The sequence below is a fragment of the Lactuca serriola genome, chromosome 9 (assembly GCF_051521515.1).
Source record: "Lactuca serriola cultivar US96UC23 chromosome 9, Lser_US96UC23_V15, whole genome shotgun sequence".
Lineage (NCBI taxonomy): Eukaryota > Viridiplantae > Streptophyta > Magnoliopsida > Asterales > Asteraceae > Lactuca > Lactuca serriola.
Genome location: NC_136416.1, coordinates 18,048,881 through 18,065,350, shown reverse-complemented (window position 1 = coordinate 18,065,350; position 16,470 = coordinate 18,048,881). Strand labels below are relative to the sequence as shown.

At 37.6% G+C, this 16,470-nt stretch overlaps 2 protein-coding genes across 2 annotated transcripts; one reads left to right on the top strand and one right to left on the bottom strand.

Moving 5' to 3' along the window:
* Window positions 1–2,520: 2,520 nt before the first annotated feature.
* On the top strand, window positions 2,521–4,474 carry LOC145075739 (bifunctional bis(5'-adenosyl)-triphosphatase/adenylylsulfatase FHIT-like). The gene is made up of 5 exons (XM_079021869.1): window positions 2,521–2,689; window positions 2,801–2,909; window positions 3,696–3,844; window positions 3,993–4,091; window positions 4,218–4,474. The coding sequence occupies exons 1-5, from the start codon at window positions 2,570–2,572 to the stop codon at window positions 4,332–4,334; spliced, it is 594 nt and encodes a 197-aa protein (XP_078877995.1). The 5' UTR covers window positions 2,521–2,569; the 3' UTR covers window positions 4,335–4,474.
* A 9,454-nt stretch (window positions 4,475–13,928) lies between these two features.
* Window positions 13,929–16,327, bottom strand: LOC145073316 (calcium uniporter protein 1, mitochondrial-like). Its single transcript, XM_079019865.1, has 2 exons — window positions 15,683–16,327; window positions 13,929–14,638 (listed from the first exon to the last, which is right to left on the bottom strand). Exons 1-2 carry the CDS (start codon window positions 16,118–16,120, stop codon window positions 14,150–14,152), a joined length of 927 nt encoding a protein of 308 aa, XP_078875991.1. The 5' UTR covers window positions 16,121–16,327; the 3' UTR covers window positions 13,929–14,149.
* Between the last annotated feature and the right edge of the window lie 143 nt (window positions 16,328–16,470).

Here is a 16,470-nt window from a genome sequence, read left to right as displayed (position 1 = left end):
ATATGTGCACTTGTGAAATATACGAGGGCTTCTCCTGCAAGGCTTCAAAGATTTAAAAAGTGCATTCAAGAGGAAAAAATAGAAAGCAATAGTTTGGTTTCCATGGATGTTGAAACACGGTGGAATTCGACTTACCTGATGCTTGAGAGCGCAATTAAATTTAGGAAAGCGTTCTCAAACTTGATTTTGAAAGATTCAAGTGTTTGTGATTTTAGTGTCACCATGCCATTTTAAGTAACTAGAACTAACATGTGAGCTAAGGGGTTTCATGATTTGTACTCTAATACATGTATGGGGTTTGTGTGGAGTGCACGCATGTATAAGATCGAGTCAGAAGCCGGTTCGACGACTAGTCGGGGGTCCGGGGGCAGCACCCCCGGGTCCGGGGTTTCCAAAGGGGCAGCGCCCCTTTGGCGGGGTCTAGGGGCAGCGCCCCTAGCAGGGTCCAAGGGGCAGAGTCCCTGGCTGGGGTGATTTGCATGTGGGAACATAATGGAAAATTCAATTTCTTGAGGGTGATTATGGTAAAACTAATGAAACTCGTTAGTTTTTGGTAACCCTAATCCGGATTAATATTACTTGCTTCCTAAGCAAGTAATGACGGCCCAACCCTAATGAAACCCTTATCGTGTTTAGTATATATACACAACTCTTCCTTTCCAGAAGACGGACGGTTTTAGCTCTCGTTTTTCATCACACATTCACAGAACCTTTTAGCATAATAGCTTACGTTTTCTGTGCCTAGAAACGTAGGTGTCCGCTTGGATTATCCTAGGCTGAATTTCTTGTAACCCAGACATAGGGTAGAAATATCAGTTCGGAAAGTGATATCACGATCCAAGCTGGTATCCAGATCTCCACCGCAAACCTAATTTTCCCAACATCAAGTTGTGTCAAGGAGCTAAAAAGATTGATGGGGGGTTGATTGGAGACATGGATTGGATGAATGTGCAAAGTTTGTTGCCTTTTTTGAAGGTACTTTTTGATACTACATCAAGGTTCTCTGGTTCAAAGTATGTAACATCAAATGCTTATGTACATGAAATATTTTGTATTGGTAATGTGACTGATGGTTTCACGATGCATCCCGACAAGTCCATCATGATTCATGGAAATGGCAAAAAAAAAAAAATGAAATTGAAATACAAGAAGTATTGGTATTGGTAATGTGATTGACGGTATCAGTCATTATAGTTGTCGAATCCTAACTCGAAAATACAATTTTTTTTACTCACGACTTGACTCGTAATTTTCGTGATAGTAAAAAAATTATATATATATATATATATATATATATATATCTTTTGTTAACTTAAAATAACAATAATGTTTTTTTTAAATTATTCACTGTTACTAATATTATATTTACAAGCCATTTCCTCGAGATCAAGATACCAACTCTGCTTACCTAACAACCAACACTCTATTCTTTACTTCAAACCTTGGGTTGAAATAAAGGTCAATGATATTCATGATTTATAGAGGCTTAGAAAGCTTACATGTTTCTCTTTTGTTTTCATTTTTATATAGAAAATGTTATCAGTGCTTCCTTGTAAAAAATATAGGTTATAGTCCACTCAATAACCAAATTACATGTTGGATAAATCGATTACATATGTGACATATTTCTCGACCGAGTCACGAGTCAAGCATCAACTCATGATTTTGACAGAATTACACTATCAAGTAAGCTCTTTTATGGTTCAAAATGAATCAACTTGTGACTTGTATGAGTTTGACAACTATGTCAGTCATCATTGTCATGTTGCTCATCACATCGTATTTTGGGTAAGTGGATTGGAAAATTGATAAATTGGATTAGAAGAATAATGTTTTTCAAAAATTATTCACCGTTACTAACATTATAAAATAATAAATAAAGTGTGATGTATTTTCACTTCTTAAGGTAAAGACCTTTCTTACTTTTTAAAAAAATCTCATGACTTTTTATTTACCAAAATATTTACCGGACATTTCCTTGAGATTTAACCATCAACTTTGCTCACCGAACAACCAACACTTTCTTCCTTACTTCAACCTTAGCCCTTAGGTTGGAAGAAGGGTTGAATGATGTTCATGATTTGCGCACAGTCGGAAGCTTAGAAAACTTACATCCAAGAAAGTTTCTCTTTTGTTTTTCATTTTTAAATAGAAAATGTCTATCATTGCCTAGGATATATAGCTTGTCTAAAAGAAATGTTAGGACCCACTCAATAACCAAATTACCTGCTTGATTACACACTTGACATATGGCTCGACCGAGTCATGAATCGACTCAACTCGGTCAGAGTCACGCACGACTCGCAATTTTTGGCCGAGTCATACTACCGAGTCGACGCTTTTATGGTTCAAAATGATTCGACTCATTACTCGTACGAATTTGATAAGAATGTTAGTCACCGTTGCTTTGTGCTCATCACATGGTATTTTGGATATTTTGGGTAATTGGATTAGAAAATTGATAAATTGGAAAATGTGTTCTGATTTCTTTTTAGTTAAACAAAAATATGTATTTTTTGTAAAATTGGAAAATAAAAATCAATTCTCCGTTAGACATTTTCACGTACAAATGGAAAGGCTACCATCGCTACTTTCACCACTCTCCTCTTTCCGTTCATCCGTAGCACTCCGACCGGCCACCGCTGCTCGTTTCCATATCGCAAGAGCATCATTTGCTTCATCCACTCAGGTGAGTGGCAACATATATTCACAGCTAGTAACATCAAAATTTTCCATTTTCTGTTTTCTTTGTAAATTCCAGTTTGCTCTTTTACCGATCATTGAAAATTGATGCGTGTAGATGGAGGCGGAACATTATAAATTTGGACCTTACAAGATTGATCAAAAGGAAGTATTTTATTCTACTGATCTTTCATATGCTTTGGTCAATCTCCGCCCTCTTCTTCCTGGTAATTGTTCGTTCCTGTAGTGCTAATTTTGGTTTGTTGTTTTAGGGTTTTGTTTTCGTTTTCATGCACTTGATGACGGAATCTCGTATGATCTCCCTAGTATCTTTATACCTGCTACCGCATTGATGCTAAATTGTTAATCCATGATTAGATGTTCTTTAAACACTACCAATCATCGTCTGGTATTGAAGGTTCCTTTCATTCTCCTCGACCTAATGGTTGTGGATTAATTTCAAAGAAAAAAAATGTTGTATAAACCCTAGGTGTAAGAGGATTGTGTCCCAACACGCAATAGGATTCAGAAATGTTAACTGTGACTTCCATTATCATCTATTACTCATAAAATCATAATCCGTTGCTTTACACCATAGTTAATTCTGACTATTCCTCGTTTTCTTTTACAGGTCATATCCTTGAACAAGTTTACACTGGAATCAGCTTGAATATGTAGTAGTAGTACTTCATATATCTTTTAGTCCCTTTGAATGCCTGCTTATAGTTTTGCCCTATGTTGTTATTTGTCAACTGATACTGATTTTGTACACTCGAATGAAGTTGAATCAAACATAGATACAGATTAGGTGCATAAATCACTTAGTAGTTGCCTCCCATGATCAGTTTGTGCATTCAAGAAAAGGTGATGCAGACTTGATCGATTTTTTTTAGCATGCTAGTTAGTTTATACATTATAGAAATGGAGTTATATATATGCTCTTCATGTTGCCCATTCACATCACTATTTATTCTTTGAAATTTGGATCTCTTTGGTTTACTTAACAATAAAAGCACATGTGCTTGTTTGCCCAAAGCGTGAAGTAAAGCGATTTGTTGACCTCACCACAGAGGAGACCAGTGACTTGTGGATTTCGGCCCAAAAAATTGGGAGACAGCTTGAGAAGTACCACAAAGCTTCTTCACTTACATTTGCAATCCAAGTAAGCTTCAATTCCCAATTTTGTTATTTCTTGCTTCTGCCTTATATTATATATAGGTGGAATCAGGGAAGGAATGGAATGGAATGTGATTCCTTCCATTTTATATATGTGTGCGATCTTGAAGTTGACATGCTTCATGTTATTTCAGGATGGGCCCCAAGCAGGACAGACAGTTCCTCATGTTCACATCCACATTGTCCCTAGGAAAGGTGGGGATTTTGAGAACAATGATGAGATCTATGATGCTGTAAGTCCATACCTGCAACCACTTTCTATTTGCTCATTTTCAAGAATGAAGAAGGTTTATATGAATATGATTATGTTTGGAAATTGAATTACTGATTGTTATTATAATATTTATGTGTATGTGTAGATTGATGAGAAGGAGAAGGAACTGAAGAAGACACTTGACTTGGACAAGGAAAGAAAAGATAGAAGCATGGAGGAAATGGCTAAAGAGGCAGATGAATACAGGAAGCTTATTTTCTGATTAAACTAATGGTTTTTTCAATATCTTTTATTTTAAATTTTACAAATTGGATATGGAAATTTGATTCTGCCATTGGCTGCACCTTCAAACAAAACAGTTATATTTCCTGGAACTAACAAATGAAAGATAAGTTTGGTAAAGTATGTTGTTAATTTTCGCAATTAAACCCTATTTTGAGATATATTCTTTTGTCCAAACAAAGAAGTTTGTTCGTACTTTTAAATACAACATTTTAATAAGAAAAAAAAAAATACAATGTTGTAATATATAGGGTTATTGTCATTGTAGCCCAACCAAGTTTAGTATATTGGTTTAAAAAGTCCCTCATGATTTTTTTTTGCCTTTTAGGGTACGTACTTGTGTTTTACCGTTTTAAAAAGCCATTATCAAAAATATGAAGGGGTCACCCGGTGAACCCCTTCCTAATCATCAAATTTGATATGCCACATGACATTTGTTCAACTTAAATGGTCCACATGGAGCCTATGTGTCATCCACGATGATTTTTCCTTTATCTTTCACCAAAATTTAAAAAGTACAAAGAAATTCCGAATGAAATTAGAGGATGGAACATATCAGTGATGAAATTGAAGAACCGAAAACGTTGTAGACGTTGACATAATCACCAATTTGAAGTTCAAACAAATAAGAGGGGCAACAAAATTAGCCAGATCGTCCACCTCAAACAAGTGTGCAACGTTGGCTGTCGTTGCATCCCCTGCATACCCTTTGTCGGATCTCTTGCCGTTTACGCTGGTGAAGAACACCGCTGCTTCGTCATTACACCCGCTTTCTCAACCTACTTGTGTTCGTCTCCTTACTCAACAAAGTGGAGGAGGAGTTCGGATTCCAGACCACTGACATATTCGTCCTCCCCTGCGACGTCGTTTTCTTCAAGGAGTTGTTGAACGTTCTGGAGAGAGAAAAAAGTGGATTCGGTGCGTTAGATTTGGATGATTTTTCGGAGATGTTTTCCGATTTGGCCTCCGATTCATATTCTCTTTGTAAAAAAGATACAATTTATTATGCTCATATCTTCACTTCGTTGTTGTAGAAAGCTAAAGTTAGAAGGTTCACCTCTTTCGTGCCTGAGGTTCAACTCTCTTCGTTTTTTTCTCATTAGAGAACATTGAAACTAGGGCTTAAATTGCAATTTTATATGTTTAGCGATTTAAGATTTGGGCTAGGGCTAGGGTTAGGGTTTCCATTTTTGTGTATACATGGTGGATGAAGTTGAACAGATGCAGGAAGTGAGTGGAGATGGACCCACACACTCATCTTCATCTCACTCCATCAAACCTGCAACTCGATTTCGATCGAAGGTAAGAAGGTTGGGTGAACTATGTTTCTGCAGTACGACATGAAGGAGAACAAGAGAGAGGAGGTTGTGAGATCGATTGGAGAGGAAGAGATAAAAAAGAAACCTGCGATCGTTAAAACCCAGAGCTAGTGAGCTACAAATCGATTCATAAGAGAAGAAGGAGGTTTATCGAAGAAAAAAACTCACATGGATTATTCTTTCAGTTTTAGTTTTTTTTAAAAAAAAAAGTCAAATAAGCTTATTGTAACCAGTAAAACCGGCTTAAAATGTGGTCCATCCTTTTATTAGTAGGTACAACACAAGTTCGTACCCCTAAAAGGCAAAAAAAAAATCGCAAGGGACCTTTTAAACCAATATACTAAACATCGTTGGGCTATAATGGCAATAACCTAATATATATAAATGAAAGTATTATGCTAAAGTACAGTATTAAATAAAAAGACATATATGTGTGTTTGGCATCCTCCACCTTTTAGCTTTTAACAAAAAGCTCGATTTAAAGTTTAAACAAAAAAAAGTACATCTAGCTTTTAGTGTAAATTAAAAGCTCCAGATCTAAAGCATACTTCATGTAATGTTTAAGAAAAACTATTGAACTATTTTAATCAATTTTCAAAATTGCCCTTAAAAGTATATTTATATATTTATTTTTTTAAACAATTATCTTTCTATGTAATTTTATACATTTTAAAAGCTTTCAGTTATTTTTATAAAACATTCGTTTGACAATTTATTTTTGTAAAACACTTGTTTAACAAATAAAACATACAACTTGTAACAACCAATTAGTTTTGTCAAACACGTTCATAATTATTTTTGCATCTAGTCCATAGTCTCTAAAATATTTGTAACCATAACTAATATCTAACAAATTAATTGTTTATATAATATTTTAAAATGGACAAAAAATGCTTATAGATCATCATCCCTACTAAAAACTTAAACCGTTTTGACATATCCAATTGTTTGGCTTTGACATGTTAATTTGGGGTGTTGTTAAACACATATATTAGAAAACAATATAATTTGTCAGAAAAAATAATAATAATACGTAGTTACAATAAAATAAAAGGGAAAAAAGTAAAAAGTAAAAATATAACACCTTACACTCTGAATCATTAAAATAGATTAAGTAAAAAGGAAGGAAATGAAAATATAAGACGATACAATTTAAATTGGTAAAATCGATTTGAATGTCTCGAATCATTTCAAATACATGTCATTTCAAATAAGATCATCATGACAAATTTCGGATGCTAATAAAATCTCCCATTATTTTGCTAGGGTTAAGGCTACCCAGAGTGGTAGGGGTAAAGACGCGTGGGAGCTGATGAGTCAGCCCCCTTCACACGTGAACACTGTCCCAACCTTCGGTGGGTTGGGCGTGACGTGAAGCTGGATACGAGAGAAGACGCATGAGATGATTGGTTATTCCTTTCTTGACCGTTGAATTGTTACCGTTTGTAAAAAAATTAATTAATTAATTAATTACCATACCCACTTTCTCTATATATATCAACCTTTTTTATCATTTCAAACACACAAACATATTTTCAACACAAACACTTCACCCAAAAAAAATTTCTTTCCTCATGGATCCAAACCAAAATAACCCACTCACCCGAAACACTCCAAATCCGCTAGCAAATATTGGCTACATGCAATTGTTATCATCCCCCATTTAACAACCTCTATTCACCGATCTTTCATACCACCCACACTACCACCAACAACAACAATAACCACCACAATTTGTTCAACTCGGATTTCAAGCCTTTCAACAACAACCTTCTCCGCAATTTCAACCCCAAACTTCCTAACATCAACAAACTTCACAACCATCTCAAGTTCCATTATCTCAATTTCAACCTGTAAACCTCGACAATGACGGCGACGATGAACGGGTTCAAGAAACACAACCAAGTCGTAGAAGGCAAAAACAATCAAAAGATCCAACAAAAAAGAAAAAATACGCAATGGACCGAGGAGGATGAGGCAACTTTAGCTAAAAGCTTAGATTTTCATATCACAAGACGGGGATGTCGGCAACGCGCAATTGGGTCAAAGCTTTTGAAATCTTGTTTTAGACCACTTCCACGCATTATTAGGAAGGCAAACGAGTCGGACATACGACTCGGTCAATGCAAAATGGTGTGACCATCGAGCGGCTTGCACCAAATTTAATGGCGTATTTGACAATCTTAAAAATATGCATCGAAGTGGTAGCAACGATTTCAACATTTTATCAACCGCGTTGTACCAATACAAAATTACCAACAATGGTAAATCGTTTGCCAACCAAAAAACATGGGAAGATTGTCGTAATGGTCCAAAATGGTTCCTTTATCCGGAAACGGTGCATTCGGGATCTACCACCGGCTCCAACAAAAGGCCGAGAACATCCGAGTCGGACATCGGTGTGAACCTTGATCTCAATGATGAGTTCAACGCCACTGATGGGGAGGGTCCACCGGACGTCCAACTTCGTCGACCATCGGGAAGGAACAAAGCAAGAAAGGGGGCGTCTTCTAGTAGAAAATCAACCAACGAGGACATACTAGTGGAGAAAATCAGCAAAACTCTAAATTCTTTAGAAAAAAAATTGTTTCAACAGAGGAACAGTGTGACAACCCGAAACTTCTATCTTGTACCTTAGTCAAATTCTATCAATGTTAAACTCGTTTCAGCTATCTTTAGCATTGTTTTGAGCCTGTTTGGATGATCTAAAGCCTTGTACAACCAAAGTTTGAATTAGGGATGGGTTGGTTTAAGATTTAAGGTTGCATATAGGTCAAACACTCCATCAAAAGGAGTGTGTGGCCACACACACGAGTGTGTGGCCGCACACATGAGTGTGTGACCGCACACATGAGTGTGTGGCCGCACACCCGAGTGTATGGCCGCACACCCATCCTCCATCCGCACACTCATCCCTATTTATATAGGGTGACCCCTTCATTCATTCCTTTCATTTGGCTGCACTCTACTTTCTCTCTCTAAAAACTTCATCCAAGAACGCTTTCAAAGCCTCAAAAACGTGAGTTTTCCATCACCTAGCTTATCATACATGAAGGACCCATTGATCTAAGCCCTTAACCATCAAAGTTCATCATGTTCTTCATCACATGAAGGTGTACGGCCGCACACCTTCATAAGGTGGCCGTACACACCTTAAAGCTCTCCAAAGTGAAGAGTTTGGCCTTCATTCACTAATAGGACTTGGTATTAGCATGTGTACGGCCGCACACACCCTCTGTACAGCCGCACACTCCTGTGTGCAACCGCACACACAGCCTGGCCGTACACCCTGGCCGCACACACACCCTAATGACCATACACCTCCTTTGTTTGATCACATAAGGTCCCGAAAAGCATTTCCAAGTCTTTAGGGTGGTTTCCCGTCATGTTTTTTCATGGAATACCTAAATCTAATACATATATATGCTATTATATGTTACTAGGATCCACTTGAGTGCGAAACCTCAATTGACACTCAACACTCGTAACCGATCATCCACTCGAATTATCCGTCAAACAGTGAGTTCATACCCCTAAATTTTCTGTGTTTTTAATGTTTTCAGGGGGGGGGGGGGGAATACAAGCCAAACGCTAAGTATTTTATTAAAGTTTTAAACTTATTAATGCAGTCCAACGATTTCCACGTTTAATAACATATTCAGATATTTTATCTCTTTTTGTAATATGTTGAACATAAGGGAAACTTCTATTTGGGAAATACAACTTCATAGCTTTCAGAAAGGTTTTTACAAAGCATTTTCCATATCAACTCTAATAAACTATAATAGGTATAGTTTGGGATAACCCTCAAGGTAGTCTCTACTTAATCAGATTTCATAAATGAATATATATAAACTACGGCAGATTTAGTTTATGTTATATGTTTTCTCAGAAGTATAAAGTACATTTATTCAAGGATAATTATTGTTTTATGCTGATTTCTCGCTAGTAAACTAGATTATACAGAATTGTGAGGCGCTACTTCAATACTATACCCTTAGGTATATAGTGATAAATCATTTTAGTATAACCAGAGTCTCCTAGAGGGAGAGCGTGAGATTTGTGAATAGATCTATTCGGGACTGACAATCCCACACCTGGGTGAACAAATGTCATTTAGCTTAACGCCTGAAGAACGTTATAAATGTCTCTCGGTCATATCAAGTATGGTTATATGACTCACAAAATAAGCATAAACTAACTTTGTTTACGGACTCTATTCTTCATTTGTTTTATTTTAAGTAATGAAACTACTTTTATATATGCTGATAGCAATCAAGGATTTCTAAACTGTCATCTCTATCTCTAGGACGAATAACATGTTTTTAGGGAAAATATAAGATTTTCCTAGGATAACACTAGCATTTCTAAAACTGATGGTTTGCATTCTACCGCTTGATACTCTTTTAACACTACTTTTCGTAAGAAAATATAGGATTTTCTTGAGCAACACTTTTCAAAAAGGATTTCGAAGAAACATTTTCCACAAAAACTAAATGCATATGAACTCACCAGCTTTATGCTGATATTCTTTCAAAACTTCTTTATTCTCAGGGAATCAGTAGACAGGTACCTGCTGGATTTTGAGGAGCCGGAGCAATAAGAGTTATATTTTTATATGACTACATACTTTTGATGTACTTAAAACCGGTTTTAAACTGATGTAATGTAACGACCCAAAATTCAAGACTAAAAAATTTCTTTTAATAAAACATTACTTAGAGCAAAAACGTAAATCCCAAAACATAATCAGAGTATTACTTCCCAAAACACATGTTCATTATCAGAGTAAAACATTCCCAGGTTGTCTAGTCTATGGTGTGTGCCATGCGATCACCCCGAGCTCTCCCCTCCGCTACCGGAAGTACCTGAAACCAAAACTGAAAACCGTTAGCACGAAGCTTAGTGAGTTCCCCAGATACCACATACCATACAAACCATTCATAGCCAAGAACCATACATAACTGACTTATCCATAATCAAGTAAGGTGCTATGTGCCAAACATAGCCTTGCCATTATGTCATGGGCCGCGTGTGGTCTTCCTGGTCAAGCCTGGTCCGCTCCCTGGGTCTTACAGACAAGTGCCAAGGGCCACCCCCTGGTCTTATAGACATGTGCCAAGGGCCACCCCCTGGTCTTTTATGCAAGTATCACAAAGACAACCGTACATACTACTCTACTTAGCTAAACAGCATACAGTGTGCCAGAAGCCACCTCCTGGTCTTTCATATATAATAGCATACAATGCGCCAGGAGCCACCTCCTGGTCTTTCATATATATTGCCTAGGGCTAATCCCCGGGTCTTCCTATCTTCCATAATAACATACTGTGTACCAGGAGCTGCCCCCTGGTCTTCATGCATATTGCCTAGGGCTAACCCCCGGGTCTTCCTACCATACATAATAACATACTGTGTGCCAGGAGCCGCCCCTGGTCTTTCATGCATATTCTAAATGGGCGGGCATTGGTGCCTTAGACCCATACAAATAGTGAGGAGACTCACCTCGCACTGCTGAACTCTGCTGATAATCCTCTGGCTGCTGACCGACAGCTCTCTGAACTCCTGCTCCACTAGCTCCCTGAGCTACCAATATCAATGCAACACTTAGTCTAACTATCCCCCGAAAGTCAACTAAGTCAACTCTGGTCAAGGTCAAAGTCCTGGTCAAATTCAACCTTCCAGGTCAACCCTACTCGCCGAGTCACCCTATTGACTCGCCGAGTTCATATGTTTAGAGTCCTCCTCTTAGCGACTCGACTCACCGAGTTAGTCCATGACTCACCGAGTCTACCGATTACCGAGTCCTGACCTGTCCAACTCACCGAGTCTCCATTCGACTCACTGTTTCGAGTGTCAACTCGAAGGGTTTGGGGTTTCGCGACCTGACTCGCCGAGTCCAGGACAACCTTCAACAGACTCGCCGAGTTGTTCATCCAACTCGCCGAGTTCCTGCCCAACATCATCTGACTCGACGAGTTGTTCATCCCATTCGTTGAGTTCCTCCTCGTCTTCATGCTACTTGCCGAGTCCACTCAAAGGACTCGCCGAGTCCATTCAGATCTTCAAACATGCAGAGGACTTTTTAGTCATGCATGGACTCCAAACTGTAGATCCACCCTTCCCATGCCTATTCCTCACGTAAAGTTGCAAACTTTACATGTAGAGATGGAGATCTAGGCAAAATACACCATAAACTATGGTTTAAGGCCAAGGGGCTTCAAAAATTGACTCAAGAGCTGATACTTTATGCTTCTCTAGACCATAACACACTTGGATCTGAAGTAGCAACTCCAGATCCGGCTTCTAACTCAAATGGGTGACAAACCATGGCTTAAAAGCCCCAAATCTCACAACCATGGAAGATCTAAAGGAGAGAAACGACTTATTACCTTCAATATCTCAGAAAGGCTCCACAAACTCCAGATCCGAAGCCAATCCTTGAAGCTTCATTGATTCCCCTCTTTCTTCTTCCTTCAATCCACCCAAAAATGGCTTGGAAGCTTGAATGCACAACAATGGAGGCTTAGGGTTCGCTTTCTGAATGAGGGAGGCTCTAAGGAACCCTAATGGAGAGAATAAGGAGCTTAAATAGCGCCCAAAGTCCCGGATTTAGGGTTTTCCTCGCACAGACCAGACTCGCCGAGTCCACTTGGCCGACTCGCCGAGTTGGTCACTTACACCTCGACCCGGATCCCGCTCGGACTCGCCGAGTCGCCCCTAAAAATTAGGGTTTTCTTTCCTTTTTTGGCCTTCAAAACTTTGGGTGTTACACGTAAACACTTTTTCATATCGTATTCAATGTTTGGTCGTGTTTACCATGCTTGCTATACGATTGTTGTGATACTACGCATGACGTCCTCCATCCCGGAATGATTCCGCCATCACGGTTTCGGGGTGTAACAAACAGAATCGGAGACAATTGGCATTCACCAATCTTCAAATTATAAACACGGTGCCGCAACCGAATCTCGATCCGAAAATTTTAAGGGTGTTTTTGAAAATTCAACAAGAAGTTCTCGACCAATATCGCAACTAGATTCTATGTGTTTTTATGTTTTTTTATGTTTTATGTTTAATTTTTTATGTTTTATATTATGTAATGTGGTTTTAATTAATATAAAATATTTTATTATGTTTTAAATTATGTTTTTATCTAATTTAATCATAAAAAATTAAAAAAAAAAGGTAATTATGGAGTTGTGACCATTTCTTACTAGTGGGTTGATGGTGAAGATGACGTAGCGCAGATGTGACACCATTTTTCTAATGGGTTGGTAATGACCACTCCTCAGAGCCTAATATAACGGGTAGACATTAAAGTTTGAACCATTTACAAGTTGCCCCTATTATTGTATTAATTTTTCTATTAATAAAATTTTAACCATTCTTTATCTAAAAAAGTAACACTCTTGTACACCTTGTTCTTGAATTTTTTTTAAGGAGAAGGAAATGAAAGAAAACACAATAAAGTGTGTTCTTGAGTTTCATTTACACTATTCTCGACTTTTTTTTAAAGAGAAAGAAAAAGAAAGGGAAGGAAAGTTGTGTTCTAGAGTTGTTTTTTAAAAATAAAAAGACAAAGAAAGACAATGAAGTATGTTCTCAAAATTTATTTGAAAAGATGAATGCAAGAAAATAAGAAGAAAATATTTTTTCCCCTTTTCTTCCTCTCAATTTTAAACTCAAGAGGAGGACGTAACTCTTGGTCCACCTTTTGAATTTTTGCATGGACAATACTCATGGTGTTATTTTCTCACTTTTGGCGACTAGCACTGTAAAAAATAAATCATCAAAGCCTTTATAAAATGACCAAGTTATTCTCATTTTTGTTTTTTTATGTTTTTTTTATTAGTATTCCTCAAGGCCCATCAACCCAACTACCTCCTCAACACTAACGGTTAACCTGTCATCTTCTTCTCTGGTTGCATCCAAAACGGATTTCATAGAAAAGTTGCATTTGCATCTAAATCGATTTTATCCACAACCAAAATCTTTAAACCAAAAAACGTATTTGCACAGATGAAACCCAAGACAGACTGTAATAGATGTGGATGGTACATCTGTAGTCTGTATAAGAAATTCAAAAGGTGCACCAAAAAAGAAATTTTGAGCAAATCTTAGGGACCATTTCTGTAACAGGCTCTTAAAATTTTAATCACAGCACAAGAGATGAACAAGCACAAACAGTCAAAACAGTTTTATACTGTTTTGCTTCAACTTCATATCAGACCAAAAAAAAAAACAAACGCAAATTGCCAATTCAACCAAGTATTTACTAGTTAATATCTGAAATTTCCATTAATATACCGTTTTGATTCTCTTCTCCTATATTCTCAAAGAAAAACAAGTCATGAGTCAACCAAAAAAAGTCAAAGCTTCTATGTTAATGTCAAAAAGGGGCACCAATTTCCAACATAGAAGCAACATATGATGTAGAAGTTTTTATTTTATGTCAATGTCTAAACTCTAAACTCTAATGTCTATGTAAGAGATCCTGTGTTTCAAGTTCAACCCCTGCTATCTCATGTTTGGCTGCAGGATGTGAATCTAAAGGCGACTTGCATTTCTTCTGTAATTCCATGAATCGGACCATATCAAAGTTATGCTTCTTCATGAGCTTTCTTCTACGCGAAAGGAAGAGCCTTTTCAGCAGGTCTTGGTAAGTCGGGTCCCGCGAGGTAAACAGAAAGTAGGCATAACCGATGATTAGACCAGATGCAGTGGTAAAAAACGCGATTGGTTCCATAACGTCCCATGAGAGGTCCCAGAATGTCAGACGGAAAAAGAGGCTGATTTGGGCCAATGAAAGCCCAAGGCCCATCCACAGGATCCGGCGCACCTGTTTATGAGCCAACATGTCGATTTCGTCCTGTTTTGCTTGTAGGATTCTTAGCTCCTCCCTCCTTGGATCGTCTTCTGGTGTCAGCGCTAGCGGCACCGCCCTTCTTACCAGATCCACCACCTGAGATAACAGTTAATGATGTTGCAGCAGTATATCCAAGACTGACACTAAAGGTGTTGCTTCACTTTAAAAATGGTACAAGCATAATGTCTAAAGAGACCCATGTGTTTTCTGCTCTTTGAATCAAGTATCAACTTCCCAAAACACAAAAGTAATCATTCCCTTTTGAGATAAATTCCAAATAGGGTCAAAAGATAAGACTTTACTTCAAAAATGGTACAAGTATAATGCATAAAGAGACCATGTGTTTCTTGCACTATAAAACAATTTCTCTCTCCAAGCAAAAGCAATCACCGGTTCTATATTTGACTCATATTCTAAGCACTTGAAGCAGATATGTTATACCATGAGAGACAATAACCTAAATCAAAAATCAAGAAAAATAGCAATGTAGGCAATGTACTTTCCTCCTGCTATCAAATATAGGCCAAGAAGAGCAAAATCATTACATTTCTTTACCCATAATAAAGGATTTGAAGTACGTTGCTATTAGCCTATTGCAAATTTACAAGTAACAAAATGTAAGTATGTTGTCATTATGGATAAAGAAATCAAAGTACATTTCTCTTATGGGCAATAAATATAGAACATTTCACAATTTTCAGATTACATATTGCTATTGTCGATAATGAGATGCAAGTATGGTGCTATTTTGAGTGAAAAATTAAGTGCATTCTCTGTACTGGTAATGAAAGTAAAATATCATGTTTCTCTCAATACTTAAAATCCATTATTAGAACAGCTCCTTTATCCAAATAGCTATCAAGAGTGGTTCGCTATCTGTCTCTATCTTTAAGCATCTAATTATCTAATTAGGATCCATCGTGATATAATAATAATCATGCACAACTACTGTTTCTCAAATGAAAACAAAGAACTACGCCATTAATCACCAATCCCATAACCACTTCACAGATTATAGATCTAATTTTCATGCCCCAAAAGGATGCAACACTTATCGTCTACTTGAAGCAAAGAATCAGGTAGAAAATCCGACAAAACAGATGTAGAGATATGAAGAGAAGGATGGATGTTAGATTATACCTTGTCTGGATGAAGATAAACTTTATCTCTGAAAATAAGAACAACACCAGCCTCATCAAGAACTTTAACGAACGCCTTCGCTTCCTCGTTGGATTTCGTGACGCCCATACTCTCACACGCCTCCAAAAGCTCCGAATAACAAATCGTCTCCTTGCCTTCGGTAGTCAATTTCATCTTCAAGGACTCAACATTCACCAATCGCATTAGCTTCTTCGCCTCTGCAAACGTTATACTATCATTATTGTCATTACCCTTTTCCCCTTGCCCTAACCCTACCCCGCCGCAGCCGCCGGCGGCCGAAGTTGAGAACAAACAAGAACATAACTTGTTATTGGATTCAACGAAACCGGTTTTTCTCCATCCGAACGACACCGGCTTTGATCTAACAACCGCCGACGTCACCCCCTGCTTCAATAGCGAAAACGACGACCTCCACATTTTTTCTGGCAATTCCGATCTCGTCTTATAATGGCTTTTAAATCGACAAGAGCTTAGCCATGGCAGTGGTAAGAAGTGAAGAATGATAAGCCATTGGAATCCATGCCAATTTTAGAGAGAGAAAGCGTGTGTGTATCAGCGGGTGCGAGAGAAGAACGGGTGAGAATTCCCGTTTTGACCGTTTACACGGGTTCCCGCATCATATTGCGAGTTGAGTCGGCTGGATTATCTAAATATTATGACCTAAAAAGGAAATTGTTACTATTATTTAATACTCCACTATTTAATGCTTAAGTTAATCATTTTATAATCCTAATATATTTGATTTATTTGATTATAATAAAACCGAG

Coding starts and splice junctions, on each gene's coding strand:
- LOC145075739 (XM_079021869.1), top strand. CDS start 2,570: ATGGAAAGGCTACCATCGCTACTTTCACCACTCTCCTCTTTCCGTTCA. Junction 2,690..2,800: donor CATTTGCTTCATCCACTCAG/GTGAGTGGCAAC, acceptor TGATGCGTGTAG/ATGGAGGCGGAACATTATAA. Junction 3,845..3,992: donor CACTTACATTTGCAATCCAA/GTAAGCTTCAAT, acceptor ATGTTATTTCAG/GATGGGCCCCAAGCAGGACA.
- LOC145073316 (XM_079019865.1), bottom strand. CDS start 16,120: ATGTGGAGGTCGTCGTTTTCGCTATTGAAGCAGGGGGTGACGTCGGCG. Junction 14,639..15,682: donor TTTATCTTCATCCAGACAAG/GTATAATCTAAC, acceptor CTGTTATCTCAG/GTGGTGGATCTGGTAAGAAG.